At 37.5% G+C, this 22,975-nt stretch overlaps 1 protein-coding gene across 2 annotated transcripts; it reads right to left on the bottom strand.

Annotated features, from left to right (window-relative positions):
• Positions 1-2,936: 2,936 nt before the first annotated feature.
• ttc12 (tetratricopeptide repeat domain 12) lies at positions 2,937-22,684 on the bottom strand. 2 transcript variants are annotated; one of them, XR_006378681.1, is made up of 21 exons: positions 22,495-22,684; positions 21,664-21,818; positions 21,361-21,382; positions 19,404-19,481; positions 19,163-19,284; positions 18,647-18,706; positions 18,027-18,098; positions 17,564-17,624; positions 16,818-17,006; positions 14,276-14,345; positions 12,535-12,623; positions 11,917-12,085; positions 11,187-11,282; positions 9,931-9,994; positions 9,690-9,824; positions 9,117-9,209; positions 8,737-8,805; positions 6,497-6,598; positions 5,745-5,844; positions 5,373-5,567; positions 2,937-3,891 (listed from the first exon to the last, which is right to left on the bottom strand). XR_006378681.1 is itself a non-coding variant. In XM_044203301.1 (21 exons), exons 1-21 carry the CDS (start codon positions 22,547-22,549, stop codon positions 3,822-3,824), a joined length of 2,100 nt encoding a protein of 699 aa, XP_044059236.1. In that variant the 5' UTR covers positions 22,550-22,682; the 3' UTR covers positions 2,937-3,821. The 2 variants fall into 2 exon arrangements, 1 of the variants encoding a protein (XP_044059236.1); XM_044203301.1 differs by having other exon boundaries at positions 5,373-5,601; positions 22,495-22,682.
• Positions 22,685-22,975: the final 291 nt, after the last annotated feature.

A 22,975-nucleotide genomic window follows, 5' to 3' on the forward strand; every position in this document is an offset into this window, starting at 1 on the left:
CAGATTCCCAGTACCGGCACTGGCCACACAACCCCACAGCATGATGGAACCTCCACCAAATTTTACTGTGGGTAGCAAGTGTTTTTCTTGGAACGTTGTGTTCTTTTGCCGCCATGCATAACGCCCCTTGTTATGACCAAATAACTCAATCTTTGTTTCATCAGTCCACAGCACCTTATTCCAAAATGAAGCTGGCTTGTCCAAATGTGTGTTTGCATACCTCAAGCGTGTGTGCAGAAAAGGCTTCTTTCGCATCACTCTCCCATACAGCTTCTCTTTGTGCAAAGTGCGCTGAATTGTTGAACGATGCACAGTGACACCATCTGCAGCAAATTGATGTTGTAGGTCTTTGGAGGTGGTCTGTGGGCTGTTTTTGACCGTTCTCACCATCCTTCGCCTTTGCCTCTCCAATATTTTATGTGGCCTGCCACTTCTGGCCTTAACAAGAACTGTGCCTGTGGTCCTCCATTTCCTCACTGTGTTCCTCACAGTGGACACTGACAGCTTATATTTCTGCGATAACTTTTTGTAGCCTCCCCCTAAACCATAAGGTAGAACAATCTTTTTTTTCAGGTCATTTGAGAGTTGTTTTGAGGCCCCCATGTTGCCACTCTTCAGAGGAGAGTCAAAGAGAACAACAACTTTCAATTGGCCACCTTAAATACCTTTTCTCATGATTGGATGCACCTGTCTATGAAGCTTAACAAGCTCACCAAACCAATTCTGTGTTCCAATTAATCAGTGCTAAGTAGTTACAGGTATTCAAATCAACAAAATGACAAGGGTGCCCAAATTTATGCACCTGTCTAATTTCGTTTTGATGCATATTGCACATTTTCTGTTAATCCAATAAATCTCATTTCACTACTGAAATATTACTGTGTCCTTCAGTTATTTGATAGATCAAAATGAAATTGCTGATCCAAACACCCAAATATTTATAAATGAAAATCATGGAAATTGTCAGGGGTTCCTAAACTTTTGCATACAACTATAAATTACATCTCAATTTTATGTATGCTAAACTGTTTAATTAATTTATGGTACAACTATGATATGAATAAACTAGGGCTGTACCAAATGTCTTTACATTTGAAGTATCTATTGAGGTTTTCGAATGAAGCTTCGAATGTCTGTTGTCATATTTTATGACGTCATCACCCTAAAACAAAATTAAAAATCCTCAAACAAAATCCTCAATTTGAATAAAGCAATTCTTCAGATTAAATAAATGTATTTTGTTTATATAATCAACTTTCTTTAATGATTATAACTCATCAGTTTCATGAAAGTGTTTTTTTTTAACTCAAAATCTGAACAGTCCGGTGCAGAAGTTTGGTGTGAATGACACTCACTCTTTGTGTAAAGGACGGGGGCTGTAAAATAGGTAACAATGTCACAAACTAGCCTACTGATGAATTAAAATTTTCAGCCTCATCTAGAAAAAAAAAAATCCCTTTGTGTGGCAATCAGGAGAGTAAACCGTTTTGACGACGGTGAAAATATTGTTATTGAAAGGCTAAACTTCATCAAATATGGATTGAAGCAGAACGTTTCGTTAGATAAAAACATGTTGTGAATTTTGGAAATGATTACATCTATCTTTTCTCAATAAATTTGGACTTTACAACGCTCTGGAGTTATTGGAAATGTTTGGATCACATGAGTCGTAAACAATCCTACGCAGCCACCACTGGAATCTAATTCTACAAATAGTATAATACTAATAATATCAGTGTAGCCTAATCTTTGTCTGCAACTGTGCAGAAATACCGGGTTTAAACAGAGTGAATAGACATGCAAAAGAAAAAAGCTGCATTGATTTAGAATTCGAATGTCAACGTTACAAATAAATCTTTTCATCTTCTCTTTAATTCTTTATATGACAAAGCTCAGATTCATCTCTCCTTCAAGTGAGTTGCTACGAATTACCTTTTTTCTTTCATTTGCACCTGTAATTAACTAAACACAACTGAGGCTGATGGGAAAGTCCTTAGTTTTGCGTGTTTTCATGAAAACCTTGACCTGCTGGTGGACGAAAAGTCAGGGGATCACCAAAGTCATTAGGATTAACCCTCTGGGCACCATGGATATCTGTGCCACATTTCATTGCAGTCCATGCAATATTTGCTTATAATAATTTATTAAAAAATAAAAATTTCAACCTCATGGCGGCATTAGAACAAAAAAGTCACGGTATCATCAAAGTCAGTAGGCTTCTTCCTTATGGGGACCATAAATGTCTGTATAAGATTTCATGGCAAATCATCCAATGGCTGATGAGATGGACCAAAGTGGTGACTGACCAACAGACCGCCATTGCCATGCCCAGAATGACGCTGCTAGCAGGTCTAAAATAACTCCACATCCTTTTTTCTTCTCTCCTAAGTTATAATAACGCTGTGGCCATAATAGTCAAGTGTTACCATACCTCTGCACTATTAGACTTTTTCACAGTATAGTGCAGCTAAGCTGAAAGCAAATATCATTCCTCTTCCGCTTGTCTCTCCCAGTACAACTCTACAAGCCATCACAGTGGGTGTGCAAACATTATGCTAGCAGTGTTATAGCGCTGACCTTCTTACAGTGGTTTGGCTCAATATTCAAGTAGCGAGAACAGCATTTTGGTGCAGTGCTTAGAGTTGTTGTCACACAGCAAGAAAAATTCCCACATTAATTTGCTGAGTGAGTTTACAAGTAATCCTCATATTTCAAAGACATGGAGATCTGGCAGACACCAAACTTAGTCTAACTGTAAACAGTCTTTAAAACGTAAATGAAGAAGTAGTTTTCTTTATCAGTAAAAAGTAGTTTTCTTTGTCAGTAATATACACAGGACTCAACTGCACCTTTCCGGAAATAAAATTTAAAAAAACAAACAAACCGACTACACAGCTAAAGAACCACAAAATACCAAAGGCCAGCACAAAGTAAAATTACCTTTGAGGACACACAGTTTATTAGAACTTGTGACTATGGTCACATAGAGGTATGGCTGTCAAGACTGCCAGTAATACTAGCTGTTAAGTAAGCAGTATACTGCATAATTAGCATTTTACACACTTCTTCATGGTAAATAAGAGAGAGCCCTTCAAGACGGGTGAATAAGTGCCAGATTAATACCTCTATGAGCCTTAAACCACAGGGATACATCGCTCTAATCTGCATCTCACTTCAAATCCCATCAGTATGCTAATGCTGCCTGATTAATATCAGTCCTTCACAATCCCATAATTGGTTTGTACCACTATACAAGTGAACTCTTCAAACTGGGTGCTTATTTGTTTAAACAGTGTATTCTGTCATATATTTATTTATTTGCTTTGCAAAAAAGTATTCACGACAAATATTTTGTTTTTTGTTGTATAATATTATAATAATATTAATATTTTAATCGAATAACAGACGCATAAAGATGGTAAAACTGACTGCACGTGCACCTCCATACACACATATTCTTAATCCATAAAAATTCACAAGAGCATGAAAAACAAGGACAGCCCAGAATGTTGCTAATGTTTATGACCTTGTTTATGTAGATTAAGGAACACAATCTTATTCAAATGAAACCAATCTTTCATTATTAGCTTTCTTAAAAAAAAAATCCATATTGTTTTTTTTAAATGATAGAGATCAATTGGAATAGTAATCAATGATGAATTTAAAAAAAAGAAAAAAATATATATGACTACCAGGATTGATGTTTTTTAGTGAATTTTTGTTTTCCCCAATAAGTGGGTAAGCATCTAAGCCTAAAACAGAACACAGAAGAGAACAAGACTGATGACAAGGAGATTATAAAACATGTTATTGTCATGAGTTCATGTGATGAGCTTCATACAGGAGTGCAGGATCTCAAGGCCGTGTAGTTCTCGTAGTTTGTTCTTATGTCTGGAATTGACAAAAAAGCATATTAAAAGAAAACACAGTGACAGTGTGCTCAGTGGGTTGGCATTCAATTGAAACTGCACTTCTGTGAATTTGTGAGCTTGGGAACTAAAGAGCAACACTGTCACAGCAGAGCTCTGTAGCCTACAGGTATGGTAAAAGTGTTCCTAGGAACAAAGAGAGGTGCTTTGTGGCTGCCATCTTCCATTATTAAGGATATTACAACACAACAATTACACTCACATAATCAGAGAGGTACTACAGTATATGAAGGACGGCCTACAGCAACTCAACTTGGAGTGTAGAAATAAAAAGGTGTTAAGTTAAATGTTACCCCGCAGTACGGAATAAAACCCTTACTGAATAAAAACAATAAAGGAAAATATTGAACTTAAGGTAAGGGAAGCTATTGTAAACTTGTAGGTAAATGTACACTTGTAGCATGTAATACATGCTACAAGTAGTATTTTACATAAGATGTTTAGTAGAGTTGGCCCAAATACCAAAGGGCCATGGTATATATATACCAATGATTAGTCAGGTATACGATTAGTCAATGGACAGAAAATTAATTGACTACTACTTTGATGATCTTTTTTTTAAGCAAAAATCCCAAATATTCCAACTTCTCAAATTTGAGGATCTGCTGTTTATGTCGGTTTTTATGAATGTAAATTTAATGTCTTGGTTTTTGACAGTTGGTTTGACAAAAAAAGCACTTTGAAGATGACAGCTTGGGCTTTGGGAAATTACACTTGGCAGATTAATGGATATTAAAAAAAAATCTTTTCTGTAGCCCTAAAATTTATCCAACAGGCCACAATGTCGACTTTTTATGAACTAAAATTTTATAAAACAATTAAAAAAATATTAACAGTAACTACGGCCAGAAGCCAAACCCGACACAAAACCTGAAACCAATATTATGAAGTCAAAACTGTTTCTCTGTCATTCTCTTTCCCTTTTTCACTCTCTCCATCTGTCTAGACTGTCGGGGACGCAATCTAAAAATGCATTCAGTGCAATTAAGAATTGGCACTGTCTGCTGCTGGCTATCAGCCTATTCATCATGATTAAGTCGTAAAACAACTGCAAATATTAAGAAACAGTAGTAACGTATAGCTATCAACATGCAGTGTTAGCCAATCATAACATGCACAGAATGACTCTGCAGTAGTTAAAGTGATGGATTTTTGCAAGAGAAAACGAGACTAACTAAAAAAAAATTTATAATAAACAAGGTTTAAATACTGACTTTGAGATGCAAATGCAAATATAATAAACACATATTTGAATATTTCAGGTCAGCCTGAGCCATAAGTCATAAATTTATCTCATGTGTGACCAGCTTCTTTAACCAGAACCATAACATTACATTAGCGCATTGTCAGTGTGGCATTTCATCTAGTCTATCAACGCTCCTTCAGGCTAGTTTCTAGAATGTATCAACAGCATGTGGTTTATAGAGTGATGTGAGGGGGCACCTGGGCTCAGATTGACACAGCTTCCCCAAAGCAATGGCTGTATTTTGCTGCACAGCTGTCCTCTTAGCATCTACTGCAGCATGGCGCAGTAGCAGCAGCACAATATCAGTACCCAACAGGTTGCTGGCAGTTCCCTCCAACTCAAGGCAGTGGGCCAAGCACAGGGCTGCATTTCCTGACACCATCTCATCACAGCTGGAACCCAGCAAATGACGTAAAATAGACAGTTCTGTGTAGAGCAATAAATGAATAGCAAACAGGCACTTTAAAATATATTAAGAAAATTTGCATAATTGGTCAACCCTCAAATATTATTCATGGACTAATGAAAGAGCTTGTAAAAGTAACGCTAACATGTCAATCATTTCTCACTTTTATCAGACTTTACCAGCTCCTCCCGTGCCAAGTGACTGGCAGCAGTGCACACTGTCAGAGTCTTAATGGCATACTTCGTGGCAGTCTGCCCTGTTCCCTGGATAGGCAGACACAAAAATAACAATGACATTAAACAAGTAGAACGGATGTTTGTGAACTTTATGTGTGGAATGAGTACACATCTGAAGAATAAATATACAGTTACTTAAAATACTGATCCCATTCAGAAACAATAATATGAATAAAGTACTTTATACAAATAAAGGCATGTTTCCATCGTGTCTTTAGATCATGATGATAGTGAATGTTTACGAGTATATGTAGGCACGACCCGGGTAGTCCGAAAATTTGGGGGGTGGGTATTGTATTTTTTTATTTTAATTTTGTTACATTATAGCTTGTGAATATATCTCTGATCAGTGATCACTTAAGCTGTGTGTGAATGCAATGTTGGACACTCAAGTTTCAGATATCTGGAGCTTCACACCAACACATGAATGCACCACACACATATGTCTCACAAACACCAAATAGCCGACATACTCAGCTCAGGCCTAGTAAAGAAAGTATTACATACAATTCTTAAGCGCTCTGCATTACAAATTACATGAAATGCCTTCTTTAATCATGTCAATATTTTAAGAATAATGAATCTATTTAAAGATGGTTAGGAAATACAATATAATTCCACAAGTAAGTTACAAATAAGTGTTGATGTATTCACAGAAACTGTATGTACAGTTATGCACCTTGAGCAGCCGGCGCATGGTGCGGACCACATCCCCCTGAATAACATGCTGAACGGCCTCAGAGGACTGAGGGAGGACAGTGCTCAGTACGCCTGTGGCTCTCTGGAGGACAAAGAAGAATGTTGGCATTAGAAAAGGAGATAATAGAAGATAGAGAAAAGTAGAAGAATAAAGATGGATGGGAAACCATAGCAGATAAATAGACAGGATAGCAGAGGTTAAAGACAAAACTGCTATGGGAGAAAGAAAGCTTGCAGAGAGAAAAGCAAAGAAAAACAGCTCTTACTGGTGACAAAGCAAATGCAACAGTGTGATTAGAAAAAGGTGGAGAATTGGAAAAGAGAAAACTGCTGTTTCAAGACATGACATCAGTAGGTGTTATGGAGTGTGTTTGCAGCAATAAAGTACAGAAAGTTCATTGTAAAGCTGATGAGAGAGTTTGAATGAACATAAAAATATAGTGACCCTTTCAAGGATGAGAAAGAAAAAGAAAGATGTGAAGAACAAGCATAAGAATTGAAGCAAACAAATAAAAGCATGAGAATTAGAAAAATCTCACACATGTGTGCTTGCTTTGTCTTGCAGGCGGGACACATTATTATTACATAGAGTAATTTGAGAGCACAGTTTCGTAATTTGAGGGCACAAATAAAGTAATTTGAGGGTATGAATCACTCAAAAAAGGTGACAAAATAATTATAGTTAATGTACAAATTAGTAATTTAGAGAATTATTTGTAAATCAAGGTCACAAATGACTAATTTGAGTGAATAATTTATAAACAACTTGAACTTAAACTTTTTAATAAAAGATAAATTTCCATTTTAACCAATGAAGCTTTCAGTTGAGTATCACTGCTTTCATCAGCCGCAGTCAGAGCAGCAGCAGGCAGCCATTTTCACAGAATAGGCTCTGACTAACCAACTGCACGCTGCCTCCCCAGTACCAAATGGAAGACAGATAAAGTTAGCTAAAGACCCATATATTTTTCTCAGGAGTTGGTGGAGACCAAATTATTGCTGAGAGGCCACCTAATACTGGACTTCCATTTGTCAGAAACACAGTTCCAATGAAATAATAATGTTGCTTCAGGTCTGTTATATTTGTTAAAAGGAGATTGTTTGCTAACATGCTAGTCATGTCAACTTTTTAAGACAATAATACTTTATGTCAGGCTGTGTGTCTGTCAGCTTGTTTTGGAGTTGTTCTGCCCCTTACTGGCATAAAATGTATTAATGCAGCTTTAAAAATCTTTGAAGAATGTTTAAATGTTTACTAAATGTTTTACTAGGGTGACACTTTATCACATGGTTGGAGCAAAGTGACGACAATGGAAGTAAAGGGCATGGACAAACTGGGTTAGTTGCTAACATTCCTTGGCTCATGCATGTATGGTCCTTACACCTCCTCTCAAGAAAACTAAATCGAAATGTATATAAGTAAAAAAGACAAAAAAGAAAACAGTGCAGCAGCAATAATTGGGCGATGGGGACACTATGGATCGGGGCTTTAGGGCTTTGGCGTAACCATTATGATGCATTAAAGAGAAAAGAAGGTAGGTGAAGTCAAGACAAGAAAAGATGAACAGATAAATATATTGAGGAAATTAAAAATAGAATGTTGACACCAGGTGACAAGGAAGACAAAGTGGCAGCCAGGCAGTGAGTGAGCACTAAAACAGAGAAAAGAGACAGGTAGGTGGAAGTGTGGGACTCTGAGGGCATTGCATAGGCTGTGTGAAACTGCTATAACAGCCATTAGCACAGACAACAGCACCTGGAGCTGGAGTTTTAATCAACTGTAATGACACATATACAGGATCTTCTGAACATTGTGGATTGTTGTTACCAGCTTTCAGGCACATTGCCAGACAGCACACAAGCCCTAGAAAAGGCCCATTACTCAAGACGAATGTCTTTCATTTTCATCTAGTTACCTGAAAGGACAGTTTTATGCTTTATAGGATGTGTGCAAGTTTGGAAAACAAACAAGAAAAAGTTTTCAGCAAGTGTCTTCACCTGTAAAAATCTCTAAGTACTAATATTTTTACTATCTGTTACTGTTACTTTCTTGGTCCAACACAGTAATACAGCCAAACATGAAAACCTAATGAGAGTTATGACACAGTAAAGCAACTACATACTGTATATGATGCATTAGAGTTTCCTAGTCCTACTATAAGAATCTTTCTTCAACCCTCCTGAGTACTGTAGTGTTGTGCTAAAGTAAGGTTCACTCACGGTTATGACTCCTCCATCACTATCCCTCAGCAGGCCCAGACAGCAGTCACAGAGTGAAACAGCATGCTTCTAAAGAAAGGAGACGGAAAAGTCGCTAAACCAATTTTCACATATATTTCACATCTGATTAGGTCACACATTACAGTTCACACAAATGCTCCCTCTGCTTCCCTTGTCCATTGGCTTTCAATATTTTTACTGTACAGTATTGAATGATAATTATCTAAGATACAGTATCATCATATCATCAAGTAGTAGAGGGCCAAACTATTAACATAACAAGAAATAAGATAGAAGTCCATTTTTGCACTCATAACATACCCATGCATAGCTGAAACTCCACACCAGATACAATAAATATCACACATGACTTGTCTTACTTGAATGACTGGAGAGGTGATAGTTGAAAGGTTGATGATCAGACCGAGCATGGGGTAAAGGACCTCTTTGTATTCACATGCACTGCACTGCCTCTGAAATGACAGAAATTCTACACTGAATAAAATGCATACAGTGAGTTTAAAAACCAGCTAAACATTTTCATAATATCCAAGACAGACTATAGCCAGAATTGGAAGAAGAACTCAGATCTTTTACTTAAGTAAAAGTAACAATAATCCGGTGTAAAAATACAAGTAAAAGTCCTGCATTCAAAATCTTACTTACTTAAGTAAAAGTACATAATAGCATCAAAATATATTTAAAATACCAAATACCAAAAGTATTCATTATGCAGAATGGCCCATTACAGAATAATATACATAATATCACTAGATTCTAATTAGTGATACATTAATGTGTAAGCATCCATAATGTCTAATTGTGTCATTCAGAGTATACTGAGGTGTTCAATTTCTTGTATCCAAGTGATGTGGCATCTGAATTCAACTAAATAAACAAATGATTAGTACTTTTCTATGCAAAGAGACCAGTCTGTAATGAATGATACTAACAATGGCGACCAGAAAGGCCTTCCAACATTCTGGATCATGAGCAAAATTGTGACAGATGACGTCATCTCGAGCCAGACAGCCAACAGCCGATATCAGCGAGGGAAGGATGTGCTGATTAAACTTGCTGATATTTCTCTGGAAAATGAAGCAAACAGATGTGCACATTTACCCAGACACACACAAATAAACACATCTATACATATTCAGTGCATATATGAATATTTGTATCTACCTATCTTACCAGTATTGTTGTAAATGGCAACATGACAGAGTTTGTCAACACATTCCTTAACTGAATGCAAAATCTGTAAGAAAATATGAAAACATGTCGAGTGTACATGTAAGACAGACATGGTATGGTTCAAGGGACTTCCACTATTAAACAGAAGTAGCACATACAACACCACAGTCATTGTTGGGTTACAATGAACATGGATGCTTGGGTGAGGAGGGTGTGAGTAAAGCCTCTTCACAGGCGTAAAGTTTATTCCTGTTCACAGCCCAGCATGACACAAGTAAGCAAAACAACAACTCAACAACTGAGCAAGTAAAAACTTCAAAGAAAGCTTTGGAAGGAACCACAAAAGAGGGCACCTCTTTCCAAGGTGAACAAATAAGTTCCTAGTGCATATGGTATTATACTTTCCAAAATGCCCTTGTTGTCTGAGTCATGCACGAAGTATAATTTACATTGCAATTAAATTTAATGGTTTAGAGCATTGATTGTCATGTCAAAGGCAGTAAAAAGCAGGTGGATTTGCTGTGATATCTACACAGCACAGTCCAGTTACTTTTGACTTATGACTAAAAACAAAATATGGTCTATGTCATGTAGTTTAATATACATAAATGAATGTGTGCAAATGTATATACATTCTGTAAATGTTTTACAAGGAGGGATTTGTAAGATTTTGAATCAGTTTGGAAGTTGGACCGGTTGTGTATTAATTTCTACTCCAAAACAAAAATATCCATGAAAGGCCAACATTGACCCAGCTGAGCTTCTACAAAGAGAAAACCTCTATAGGACATAACACATTTTTGTTGAATAACTCTCTTTGAGCTATAGACAAGGAAAATTGATCTCCCCAGTTCACTGCTTGACACCTCGACTTATTTCCTGCTGTGTTCGAGAGCCTGGGTTGTTCTTTCATGTCTATTTTCATGAGGCGCCAGTGAGGGAAACAGGTTGAGAATGGCCTTTTCCCTTTAAGTGACATTAACACTTGGATAGCACATGTTGAATTATTAAAGATGTCACACTTTCCATTTCTCAGGGAACCCCTCCAGATGTGATGTGACAACGGAGTTTAAAGTGCTTTTAATATATATGGGTATGATGTATGGGAGGATAATTGACTGTCTTGTGGGTTATACTCTGAACTCTGCAGAGTATCTGAAAATGTGTATTTCCTCGTCCAGAAATAAAATTAATCATTTTCTAGGGTGTGAGGATAATAACTGGTGTTCGTTTGTTGGGTTGTGTATCAGTAATACTTGTTTTCTGCTGTAAAGTTCTCCAGAATGTTGACTGCTGTGTTCTCCTGCTGCTGCTTTGGCTTTGAGATGCACGCCATGAGGTTCCTCACTAACCTTCAGATCCAGATTAAGGGTAGAGTGAGATAAAGAAAGAGAGAGAGAAATAAAAGAGAAAGAGAGGAGAATACAAAGAAAAAGAGAATCAACAATTTCGCTAAATGATACGTTCTTGATGAATATCATCAAGATATCAGTGAATATTTTGTACCCAGATAATGATTGTGTCCACCTTTGGTTCAATATAATACCAAAATATTACTCAGTCTTCTTAATTTTCTAAAAATCCAATCAGCTGCAGCTCAGACATTATCAGACATACAGACAATAAGAAATCACTTGGGCCACAAAGTGTAATTTTTAAAACTATGTCCTAGAGCAGTAATATAACCAACATTTCATTAAATAGATGTGGCAATTGGACTGACACATCACAAACATATGGCCCAGGGCTGACCTAAAGTCCCTCCACAGATTTCATTAAGGGGGACAATGTGAAATGCAAAATCATTTCAATATCTACCTGGGATTGGAGGAGGTAAAGGGGAAAAAAGTAAATAATTATAAATATAATTTGTTTGATTAGAACATACAATAAGCCTACCATCTCTGTCTAGATAGTAGTATATTTTTACTTCATGTTATTGCTCTCATCAGTTGCATCTGATGACAACATAAAAAAATGTCTTACATGTGCACATTCAAGTTGTCAATGGCCAAACGTCTGCCATGTGGAATCTGTGAGTACAAATATAGTAATGCCAGGCATTCTTTCTGTGCTGCAACATGCTCGGATGTTACCAAGTGAACTATGGACTGTCTGGTGACTGGGCATTTCATCAACATCTTCTGGTTTTCATCTGAAACCAAAAGAAAAACAGGGTATGTATAAAGAAAGAGTTTACAGTACTCTGTTATGTTCCTGAGGAACAACAACCCAGTCTGTAAACACAAATATGAACATTAATTTGCTACTTGTGTTGATACTGAAGATTTGCTTTGCTGTTCATATGGTATTAACATACACACATTGTGAATGGTTGTGTAAACAAATTCTCACAGTTGGCACAAACACTTGATGTGCTGAAGTCCACATAGCTTGTGTGATTCAAAGACAAATAAAGACTTGACAAAAGAGAAGGCTTGAGTATCACACTGACAAGCTGTGCAGTAACGACACAATAGAGGATTATATTAGTATTTCAATTATTTAATTGTTTCCTTTATTGCCTAAAAATTCAGTGAGAGCAAATTGCTATATGGACAATGACAGAAAATGAAGTGTAACTCAGTTATCTACAGTACATACCATTTCCACAACAAATGACCCTCCAAAATTTCAGAACAGACACACACAACTCCTGGCTGTCTGGATCCTTTGTTTTCTGCAACAGGCAACTGTGGAGAAAATAAACTTAGTGATCTTAGCTGGGTTCTCTTCTAATTGACATAATATAAATCAAACTGAAATATTACTGTTGAATAATAAAAATGTTATTTACATGAAAGTATGCCAATAAATGTATCTCGCACAACACAAAAGATGGAAACAAAAACTGAATGTAACAGATGACAAATGCCAAATATTGACTTTATGAATAGGTCAAATATTAGTTAATGATACCAGACACAGGTAACAATTCAAGAGCAAAGATGCCATCTCATTTCATATGAATATTAAACAATCTTGCTACAGCAGTAAGGCCCTGTTTTTTAGGTACCAAAAGGCACTCTGCTATAGAACGGTGTAGTACCTCATTCGTCCAGGAGTGTTCTATCGTAGAAAAGGTTTCAGTCGTAGTCATCTGGACACTGTTTTCAGAATCAAGACGTTTCGGCTCCCATCCGGAAGTCATTCTCAATTGAGAATCCAGATGACTACGACTGAAACCTTTTCTACGATCTGCTATAAAAGTTTATTTCAGTACAACTAATACAGGTTTTGTGAGCATATAATACGTATTGGTACTGATACTACACTTAAACATTGTAATGCACTTTGCCTTTCCATTTATCTACATTTGATGTAGGTACCTTGTGTAACATAGCCACTTGTCCATCAGTCAAATGTTAGTTAGGTAGTCTGAAGAAGAGCATTAGCTCAAAACGTCACTAGTGTGAGGACCCTTTTTCATGTTTTAATTGCTGTCTTCTATCGGTCCAGCACCTGCCTTAAATGGTATTTGGATATGCGCAACAACTATGTGTGGTTCATTAGACACATGTTACCTGAGAAGTCATCTGTTATCCCACTAAGGTGTTTGCAATTGACATATCACTGTTGTCTCTGCCCTAAAGAACCTTGTATATGCTACTACTTGCTGGCTGAAGCTTATAGCCTGGTTTCTTATCCTAATATCTGTCACATTTTAAGAATTTAATTATAAAGTAGCCATCTCAAAAACAATCCTTAATAGAAAAGTTCAATACCAAGGAGCACCTGGGATGACTTTTTTTTCAGGCCCTTTTCCACTTTTAACTCTAAAGCCTAAAAAGAATTTAGGCTTTCTATAGCAGTGCCAAGAGTGCACAAACTCAAGAGTGCCCCTTCAGATTGTGATAAGGACAGGCCTTCTTTGCTACATGGCTCATATAGGTTTTAGTTGGTTATATCTGACTCACAGCAGTATCCTTATTGGCTATTTTTAGCAAGCTCAGACTGCAATTTCTTTGAACTCTCTGATTTCCAGACACTGTGTTCTAACTTGAAAAATAACAGCGCTAACAATGGACAACATGGGAAGTATGTGACAAGTTAATAATAACCTTACTGATCTGACATGCAGGAGTCATAATTAGTATCTTCTAAAAAACACCCCCTCTTTCTGGGACAAAACACAGGGCCTCTGCTCATTTCAACACTCAACTCAATCTTCAGTGTGATCATCTTTTCCTCTTTGGGCTATCACACAAACGACCAGAGAGAGGGGAGGGCGGAGAATTATCTCCCTAGTTTAGGCCATCATTGTCTCTGTATGCCCCTGTCTCTGGGTCCATTTGTCAAAGCACCACTGTGGGCTGACAGCTACCTCTCCCTCTGGTCTCCTTACCTTGTCATCGTGTCATTGCTGCTGATGATACTAAAGCCATTGTTCAGTCTGAAAAGGGTCTGGCCTATACCTGTTAGAAGAGAACAGTAGATAGTGTAAGAAGACAGAACCTCAAGGTTTTAGAGAAACACAACACCTCTCTTTTAGTTTAGCTTGCTTTGTTTACTGGTTTACAGTCAAGGGCACGAGAGAAAAGAAAAAATAAAATATGTTGAGAGAATATATTTCAGTGAGGAATGGTCTATTTTCCACTAATAATGAGTTGGATATACAGAAAGTAGAGCAGGGCAGTGAGGGAGTACTTTTAGGGGAGAAAGCTTGTAATGTCAGCCCTGCTGAGATCCTTTCAGTTGTGAGTTATGTAAGTTTTGCCCTTTTCCACTGAATGGCATTGTGAGACAGGCATTATATCATTTGACAGTACACTTTTATTCATCTAAACGAAGAAAAAAGAGAGATTGGAAAAGAAATGTTTGCCATTCTACAGTGGACATCCAGTGCAAAAGAATATGGCATATTACAAAAAACGATACAAGTTAAAACAAAAATAGAGTTAGCATTACACTATGATGTGGGGTTTTTATGGCTGTATGGTTTGCTGAGCAACAAGCTTCAAGCTTCACTCCATCAATTCCACCAGCCTTGGCAGTGTGGTCAAAGTACCTGAAGTTATACAAGGCCTGTCTGAGAGCAGAACTGGGGTGGATCATGTCAGAACTACTTCATTACAGCTTCTTTCTTAGCTGAAATATAACAAAATAAATACTCCTGAGAGGGACATTGACCTTGATGAATTGTACTGCTAGACTGTAAAAAGCAGCAATTGCTGCCTTTTGGCAATAGCTTTATAAGAGTTATATTACTGGTGTGGAGGTTCAAAGTCATTTCTTGGGTTAAAAACATTTACAAAAATATCAGCAGCAGATAGAGGAGGGGTGAACGACCAGGTGGAGAGAAACTGCTGCCTGCCTACAATGGCCCCTGTTCATACAGTAGAGGACTTGGTAAAGAAATATCAGCTACTTGTCAACCTGATGCCATCATTATCAAATGGCTGCATGCTGTGAAATACCTTGTGCCCAACAAATTACCCACTTTGAATCACAAGGTCACAATTCTGTTTTCCGTGCTGAGAAGAAATTTAGGACGCAAGGGCAAGTTCCTCCCTAGCCTGTTTGGTTCAATTCATCTGAACCTTGAGCAACAAACACTGTGCTAGAACAAAGGTAAAGCAATTAGATATGATTTGTCTTCTGCAACCATTTCCCCCATCATGTTGCAGTATGGGATTTGTTGTCTTTTGTTTTAGTGGTACTTTCATGAACAGTTGTAGTGTGGACCAATGCTCTGTTTTATGAGCTCTTTTTTGCTAGAAATTCTGGGTCCCATGACACCAGCTCACTCTTGCCCTGAAATATATATAAGCATCAATAATCCCTGGCATGTTCCAGGGCCCCTGTCCATCTAGAGGACCTCAGACTAGGCTGTCATAAATCCACAAAGCCAACGGACAGGTACCGCCATTTACTAGCTACCTACTCTAAATCTGACAGGGTTGAGTGCAGGTTTGCCACTGAGGTTATGGAATGGACACCTGCTACCACCGGTGTTTTATTAAACTGCACCCAAGACAGATCCAGAAGGCTTAATAGTGTTTGCTGTCATCCCTTAACAACACCCCTCGATACCTGCTCTCAACACCAAATACATCTAACATTGCCTACACAACCCTGTACCTACACTAAAGGCTATTACAATATCTTAATATTAGTCATTTCATTTTTAAAGTTCATTATTCATGACAAGATCACTTAACTGATGGAACAGCTAACACCGCAGGCTTGAAACAGCCCAATCAGCAGTTCAGCAACCAAATTATATCATCATTTATGCACCATGGGAATGTCTAATTCTGCTAATTGAGATGAACAGAAACAGATCACAAATCAAATCATACCAGCACTGGAGGGTTCACTCATCACCAGGCATTACAAAATAGTAAACAACTTGTTGTTATTGATCTAATAATGGAATAAAAATACAAAGAAAACTGTTCTGCACAGCAGTATCATTTTATAATGTTACATACTGTAGTGTTATTGTACAGTATATATACCTATCTTCTGCACAGTGGCTCACAAGGCAGCCCTGAGGTTTTGCTCTTTCAGTGTGGCTTTATAGTCTATATTGGAAATTTGCTCACTGTGACAAGCAAATAGAGCATGAAGAAATCAGTGATGGACAGCATTAGGTCTCACCTCTCTTCCACTGTTACAGAGCAAGACAAGAAATCATTCATTTTTGCAGCCGTTTCACCTGATGCCATGCCCTAGGATGTTCGCTGTGAGTATTTATGTACGGTATTAACAATTTTTTTCTCCTTCAAGTTTCTCCTTCTTTGCTTTCCTGGCCTGAAGTCCATTTTAGCCATGGAACCGGGAAATAGGTGGACCAGTGAAGCAGGTTATTGAAGAAAGAGTGGGCACAGAGAGATTAGAGGAGAAAGATAATTGTGCGAATCCTCTCCCAAAAGAGCACTCACAGTCAGTAACTGCTTGTGACAGAATCTCCAATCCTCCACAGTAGTAGAGGGGCATCTGGCCGGGCCTTGACAGCTTCTCCAGCAGCTGGGGCACTGCTGTGGCCTTCCCATCCCCCTTGTCAAACGCTTGCATCGCATTCATCTCCTGACTCTCTTTCTCCTTTTCCAAATCTACCTGGGTCAGGTATTCTGCATGGAGAAAACAAAGAAGATAAAAGAGGGAAGAAGAGAAAGCAGACCGTGATCTGACAGAATAGTTATACCATAGCAGTAACTGTAGTTGCACTGTCACAGAAAAGAGTGAACTGAAAGTCTCCAATAGTGCAGCAGCCATTCTGAGATGACCACCCGACCCGCCATAAACATGCACTCAGAAAGAAGTAGGTCTGTTGCCCATGTATTAGAAATATAGCAACGAGACTGTAAAATGGTGTACATATGCATAATAGCAACAAATTAAAGGAAGGTTGATAACCAACTCAACAACAATGGAGAGCCTCCTCGATACTTTTGATTGGCTACAGTCTAACTTTAATTTGGGGCGTATATGACAAGACTATTCACAACAATGTATAAATAATTCCATGGAATAATAATGAAACTGAATCACATGGGGGAAAAAACATAGATGTGTACAAAAAATAAAATGGTTGGACATGATACATGGCCAATGAGGACAATTATCACAAAAGGACTTAAATTCATCAAAGTTTTCTTAACCTAACTCCTGAAAAAAATTTCTTTACCTTTCACCATCTTCTCCCTCCCAGGTTCAATTTCCGCTATCTTTTCAAAGCAGTTTCTGGACTGAAAAAGAGAAGAATTTGGTTCATCACATGTTATATGATGCTTCACTGATCTCTTCTAGAACCATGGAAATCAATACGATTCTGGCCAAAGACTACAGTATCTCAGCAAAAGAGTGCGGTATATAGAAAACTATGATGCACTTTACTATAATTGTATTAAATAAATATTTTTAACAGATATCAATGTTAAATATAAGCCTATATTATATATGAATGGATTGAAGTACCTATAAAAACAGATTTGTACAGCGGATTGCTGTGAGACTAGGACTGCTTATATGCAATATGTTTATACTTCCAATTTTAATAGCCATGTTTCTGCTATAGTTAGATTAGATGCAAGAGCAATGTGTAAAAAAAATAAGTGTGATTACATGTAATGAGAGGTAATTATACTCACCTCATTATATTTCTTCAATGCCAGATATGCTTTCCCCATATGTAGATAAGCCTTTATGCACCTCTCATTACACTGATAGAGAGAAAATGATCATGCGAGTGTATTAGTTAAAGCACTTCATAAGTAACACATCTACATAGTGTTTCTGCATTGATAACACTAGCACAGTAAGAGAGAAATGTTCAATCTGAACAGAGACACACTCCAGAAAGCTTGGTATGTGTTACAGTGACATGATTACAGAAAACAGTTACTTTATAGAGCATATTTGTCATCCAAAACTTTTTATTTTAAACGTGCATTTGGCTTGAATAACCTTAAGAAAACAACTTCAAGCAAACTACCAAATAAGGAGGAACTCATAAACACTATTCATTTTTGTCCACTTTTCCAAACACAATGTTCTCTTCAGAGAACATTTCTGCCCTGTTGATGACCCTTATGCTGCATCTATTACTGTTTCTGTATGAGTGCAGTGCAGGACAGAGCATAGCCCACTGTTAACCCATCCAACCCATTTTCCTACCAAACATATCAGGTTCACAAAGAATGCTGCCTCAGATGACATTATGACGAATGAGGCAGCAACTGACTGACCCAAGTTCCCAACCAGACCTTACCTTCAGGGCCCATTCACAGTCACTGATGGCCTCCTTGTACTTTCCCAGCTTGATGTAGGCCTAAGTAGATTTAAACATTGGACAGGTGGTAACTGGGCATCAAAAACAGACAAAAAATAAATCTGCCCTTATAAAGTAAATAATGTGATTGGTAGTACAGCATTGTTATTAATATACCACAGAGCAGACTGTGTCTTTGGAAGGGGACATGTTGATTATAGCAATTAACTTAATTGCATGTGGCCATAATCATACTGAAATTAAAGTCCCTAGCTGGCAACCCTCAGGTTGCCTTGAGACCTATGTGAAACCAAAGGTTCTTGATTATGTCACGGTGATAGGCACACAAAAGCAGCTCTGCTTCAATTTCTTCTGAGGGACAAAGAATTGTTTTTCACTTTTGTCATAAATCTGGGATCAACTCATAGGATTAAATTATAAAACTTCTCCTACAAAACACAATTTGTGTTTTCATTGTAAAACGTTTAAAAGAAAAAACTGGTTGAAGATACTTACTTGTGCTCGGTTGGTGTACAATGGCTGCATGTCCCATAGTTCAGCCAAGCCATCACTGTAATACTTCACAGCAGTTTCATAGTCTTCTTGAGCATAAGCTTCATTCCCCTTGTCTTTGAGTGCTGCAGTTACACAAACGGTACAACACTTAAAAGGACAAAAGGCTAGCCCAACAGAGCAGCAAGTACAGCAAACTGTTCACCTCCAACGGCATCTTTAAGGAACAGAGAATGTCACACACCAGTTGCCTTTTTCGCTTTTGCAATCCTCCTTACTCTTCTGTCTTCAGCATCTCTCTCCATAATCTTCATGAAAGTCTCTGGTCAAAAAAGAAAAAACTCTTGAGCATGAGTGCTACAACAGAGAAGTAGAGAACTGTAAAGATATCTGTCATTAGGCAATATTTCACATTGCATACGAATTTCAACTTTAAGGTCTCCCTTGTCAGAGCTTTGTCACACATTTTAAATAAGCAAATTCAATCATCAATATACCAATCTAATCAAAACTGAGGTCTGAGTCATAGAAAAAACAACTAAGTATGTGCTTGCACCCAAAACTATAGGTTTTGAAAGTCATCTTTGGTGACTATAGAAATCCCACACGGTACTTAATGTGTGTGATTGTTATTTCAATTCAATTCAATTCCATTTTATTTATATAGTGCCAATTCATAACAGAAGTTATCATTGCACTTTTCCTATGGAGCAGGTCTAGAACGTACTCTTTATAATATTATTTACAGAGACCCAACAAATCCTAAAAATGTTCTCCCAAACACAGATATTACTCTAAGTCCAAGGTAATAACTATAGGTTGGAGGTAATTTAAAAACTGTTTCACTGTCTCCTCAGCCTTAAGCACTTTTTCTTCCTCATTTTGTGAATTGAATGTATGATGTGTTAACTTCAACATTAGTGGTTTCACACAAAGAGGTGAGTAAGGTTTCACGCATTTGCAGCTTTACTGTTATTGATGAGTTTTGCTCCCGGAAGAATTGAAAAGAAGTGCTGATTTGATGAAAAGTTGTTTCATATGGAATACCACATCCAAGGTGCTGGAATGAAAAAGATGTGTATACAAGAGACATATTGCGAAAAAAGTAATACAAGCTTTTAAGATCACCACAACGACTTCTCAGTATAAAAATGTACGGTACGTTAACCAAGATTTGGCTCCTACTTGTATGGCTACTCCCTCACTCCCCACTCCCCCTGTTTGAGTGCAGAAGTATTTCTATAGTGTAGCGCCTTGATGGCCTAAACACTCAATACTACAAGTCTCATATCCACTAAGCATTGTAAGAGCCCTCTAAACAAACAAACCAACGAAATCAGTCATGTCCAATCATTCATATCCTCTAATCCATAGCAGTGCCCTCCTCACTGTGACATGTGACAGTTTGATACGGTAGTGAAGCGTTCACTTCACACTTTTATCAAACCTCTGGCAACTAAATTGACAAAAAACTGTGTTTGAACTGTTCTGAGCAGGCAAGTGGCAGAACATGGTCACCCTTGAAATGAAAATTCCAGAGGGCCACTGTAATGCTAAGGACACACCTTGTACCGAATCTCTCTTACTATGGCGCATGGTGAGTCACCAACCTGCCAAATAGGCGTACTTGATTAAAAAAATTTCACTGCGCCTCAGGAAAATGTCATGTCTGCACTAAACTTAAATAGGCTCTGAATGTGAATGAAGAAACTACTTACTGTATAATGAACAACAATCAGACGTAGCGAAGGAATGGTAGATTAAAAATAAATATTTTTGCCCTTGACAGAATAGGCTACAAGTTATACTTATGGATTGATCAAAAAGACTGACTGACACAAGCCAAGACTTGGGGTGCTTCATAGTCAAAGATGTTGATATTCACAGTGGATACTGAAACCCCAAGTGAAACGGACTGCATCTTTTACAGCTGTGTTTGTTCAGGCAGGCTACTGTCTTGGAAAATACACAGAGCAGTGTAGTGAGGCACATTTTTCACCAAAAAACCTTTCACCATATACAGCTACATATATATTTTTAGTAATTATATCTTTTAAGTTCTTCACTGTTTTCTTAGTTTATCGTTGAAAAAAAGGATACAGAGAGAGTATATTTATTATTGTATTTAGTTTGTTTTTGTTTGGCTCAGAGAAACTTTTCTTGCCATGCACAATGAAGACAGAACCAAATAACCTGCTCACCTGGACTTTCATTCTGCAGACTCTGTAAAACAGAAAAAGAATGTTAACAAAAAACCTTCCTAGTAACGACTTACAAGGCGATGTACACATTGTCCCTTCTTACAGGGACAGATAGACAACATAACAAGGTGTTTGTGTGTGTGTGTGTGTGTGTGTGTGTGTGTGTGTGTAGTGTTGGAGGGACAGAGACAGCAAGAGAGAGAGAGACAGAGAGACAGACATAAAGATGCACAGAGTGAGAAAGACTAAGATGGAGAGAAGAAGTGCAACTGTACTTAGGTGACTTTGTGTGCATGTCTTTACCAAAGAAGGCTGGAGTGGTGGGCTTGTGTTGATTGTAGTCTTGTTGACTTTTGTCCTGCAGGGTTCATCCAAGGCAGCAATGTAACAATCAGCTGTCTCCATTGCTTTTTGCTGGATTTCGACATCAGAAGACTTTAGATCCTTCACTAGCTCACCTGAAAATAATTAATGTATTTTACTATAATAATCACATATGTTGTAAAATGTACATTTTAAATACTTTGTGTATCAACATTGTTTATTTTGACCTGATTAAAGTTTCATACAATTCATACATATTTTATATATTGTAACCTAACCTGCATATGTTACAATATACAAATTACCAAAGTGGACGTCATATACAATAAATTAGCCCTTCCCCAACTCTAACTTATGGTTAGAAGCATAAAACAGTAAGTTACATTTTACAATGTATGTGTTTTTATTTCTAATATGGGATTGATGACATGAAGATACTTGTTAGCCAGTGTTAACTAGTAAGTGGTAATGTCTAACCTTTCGCTTTCTAAAAACAATGGACTGTCTGAACCACAGCAATAATTTGAGTAAGTTAATAACTGTTAACGTTAGTTATTAACTTAGCTAACGTTATATGGTGAAACAATACGTGACTTATCTGATCCGATTATAAAGTTAATAATGTTACTAACCTTAGCCATTTAGAGTTAACTTATGTGGTAGTTTAACACATACAATCTCCGGTCTGTCTGTTTAGCGAGCCAACTAATGACGTTAATTTTGCTCTACTTGGCAGTTGGCACAAAGATATCCATTTTAATTATTAGCTAGCAATTAGCTAGCGTTAATAAGTTCCACAGCTATACTCACTTATTTTGTCAACATTCTTCAAAAAACTCTCGAAGTCTTCATGTTTGTCCATCATGATTTTGCCCTTTTACCCTTGCGTTTATTAATTAGCTTTTATGTAGCTCTATTTTATTTTAGCTAACGCTGAATTTACTTCACACTGACTTTTCCGTCAGTCTGAAGTCTCAGCGTTCAGTTACCATAGTGACGTGATGCCTTCAGGGCCACTCGTAAACTCCTGAACTAAACTTGAAACTGCACACAATTGTCATTATGCCACAGTACCCCGTGGACGATAACCTACAAATAATGACAGAATAGTTGAAGTCAGTGGTTGATTTACTACCCCGGGTGCACATGCAAAACGAAGACTATTTTAAACTGAAACTGTTTTAAACAATAGCTTGTCATAACAAATGTCATCAACAGGTAGGCATACCTGTATCCAATTTTACATCGCCATTTATTCATTCGACTGTTACCCACCTGTTTCCTAAGTGTG

The sequence above is a fragment of the Siniperca chuatsi genome, linkage group LG7 (genome assembly GCF_020085105.1).
Source record: "Siniperca chuatsi isolate FFG_IHB_CAS linkage group LG7, ASM2008510v1, whole genome shotgun sequence".
Classification (NCBI taxonomy): domain Eukaryota; kingdom Metazoa; phylum Chordata; class Actinopteri; order Centrarchiformes; family Sinipercidae; genus Siniperca; species Siniperca chuatsi.

Coding starts and splice junctions, on each gene's coding strand:
- ttc12 (XM_044203301.1), bottom strand. CDS start 22,549: ATGATGGACAAACATGAAGACTTCGAGAGTTTTTTGAAGAATGTTGAC. Junction 18,707..19,162: donor TGTACACCAACCGAGCACAA/GTAAGTATCTTC, acceptor AAATCTACTTAG/GCCTACATCAAGCTGGGAAA. Junction 9,210..9,689: donor AGGCCTTTCTGGTCGCCATT/GTTAGTATCATT, acceptor CTGTCATTTCAG/AGGCAGTGCAGTGCATGTGA.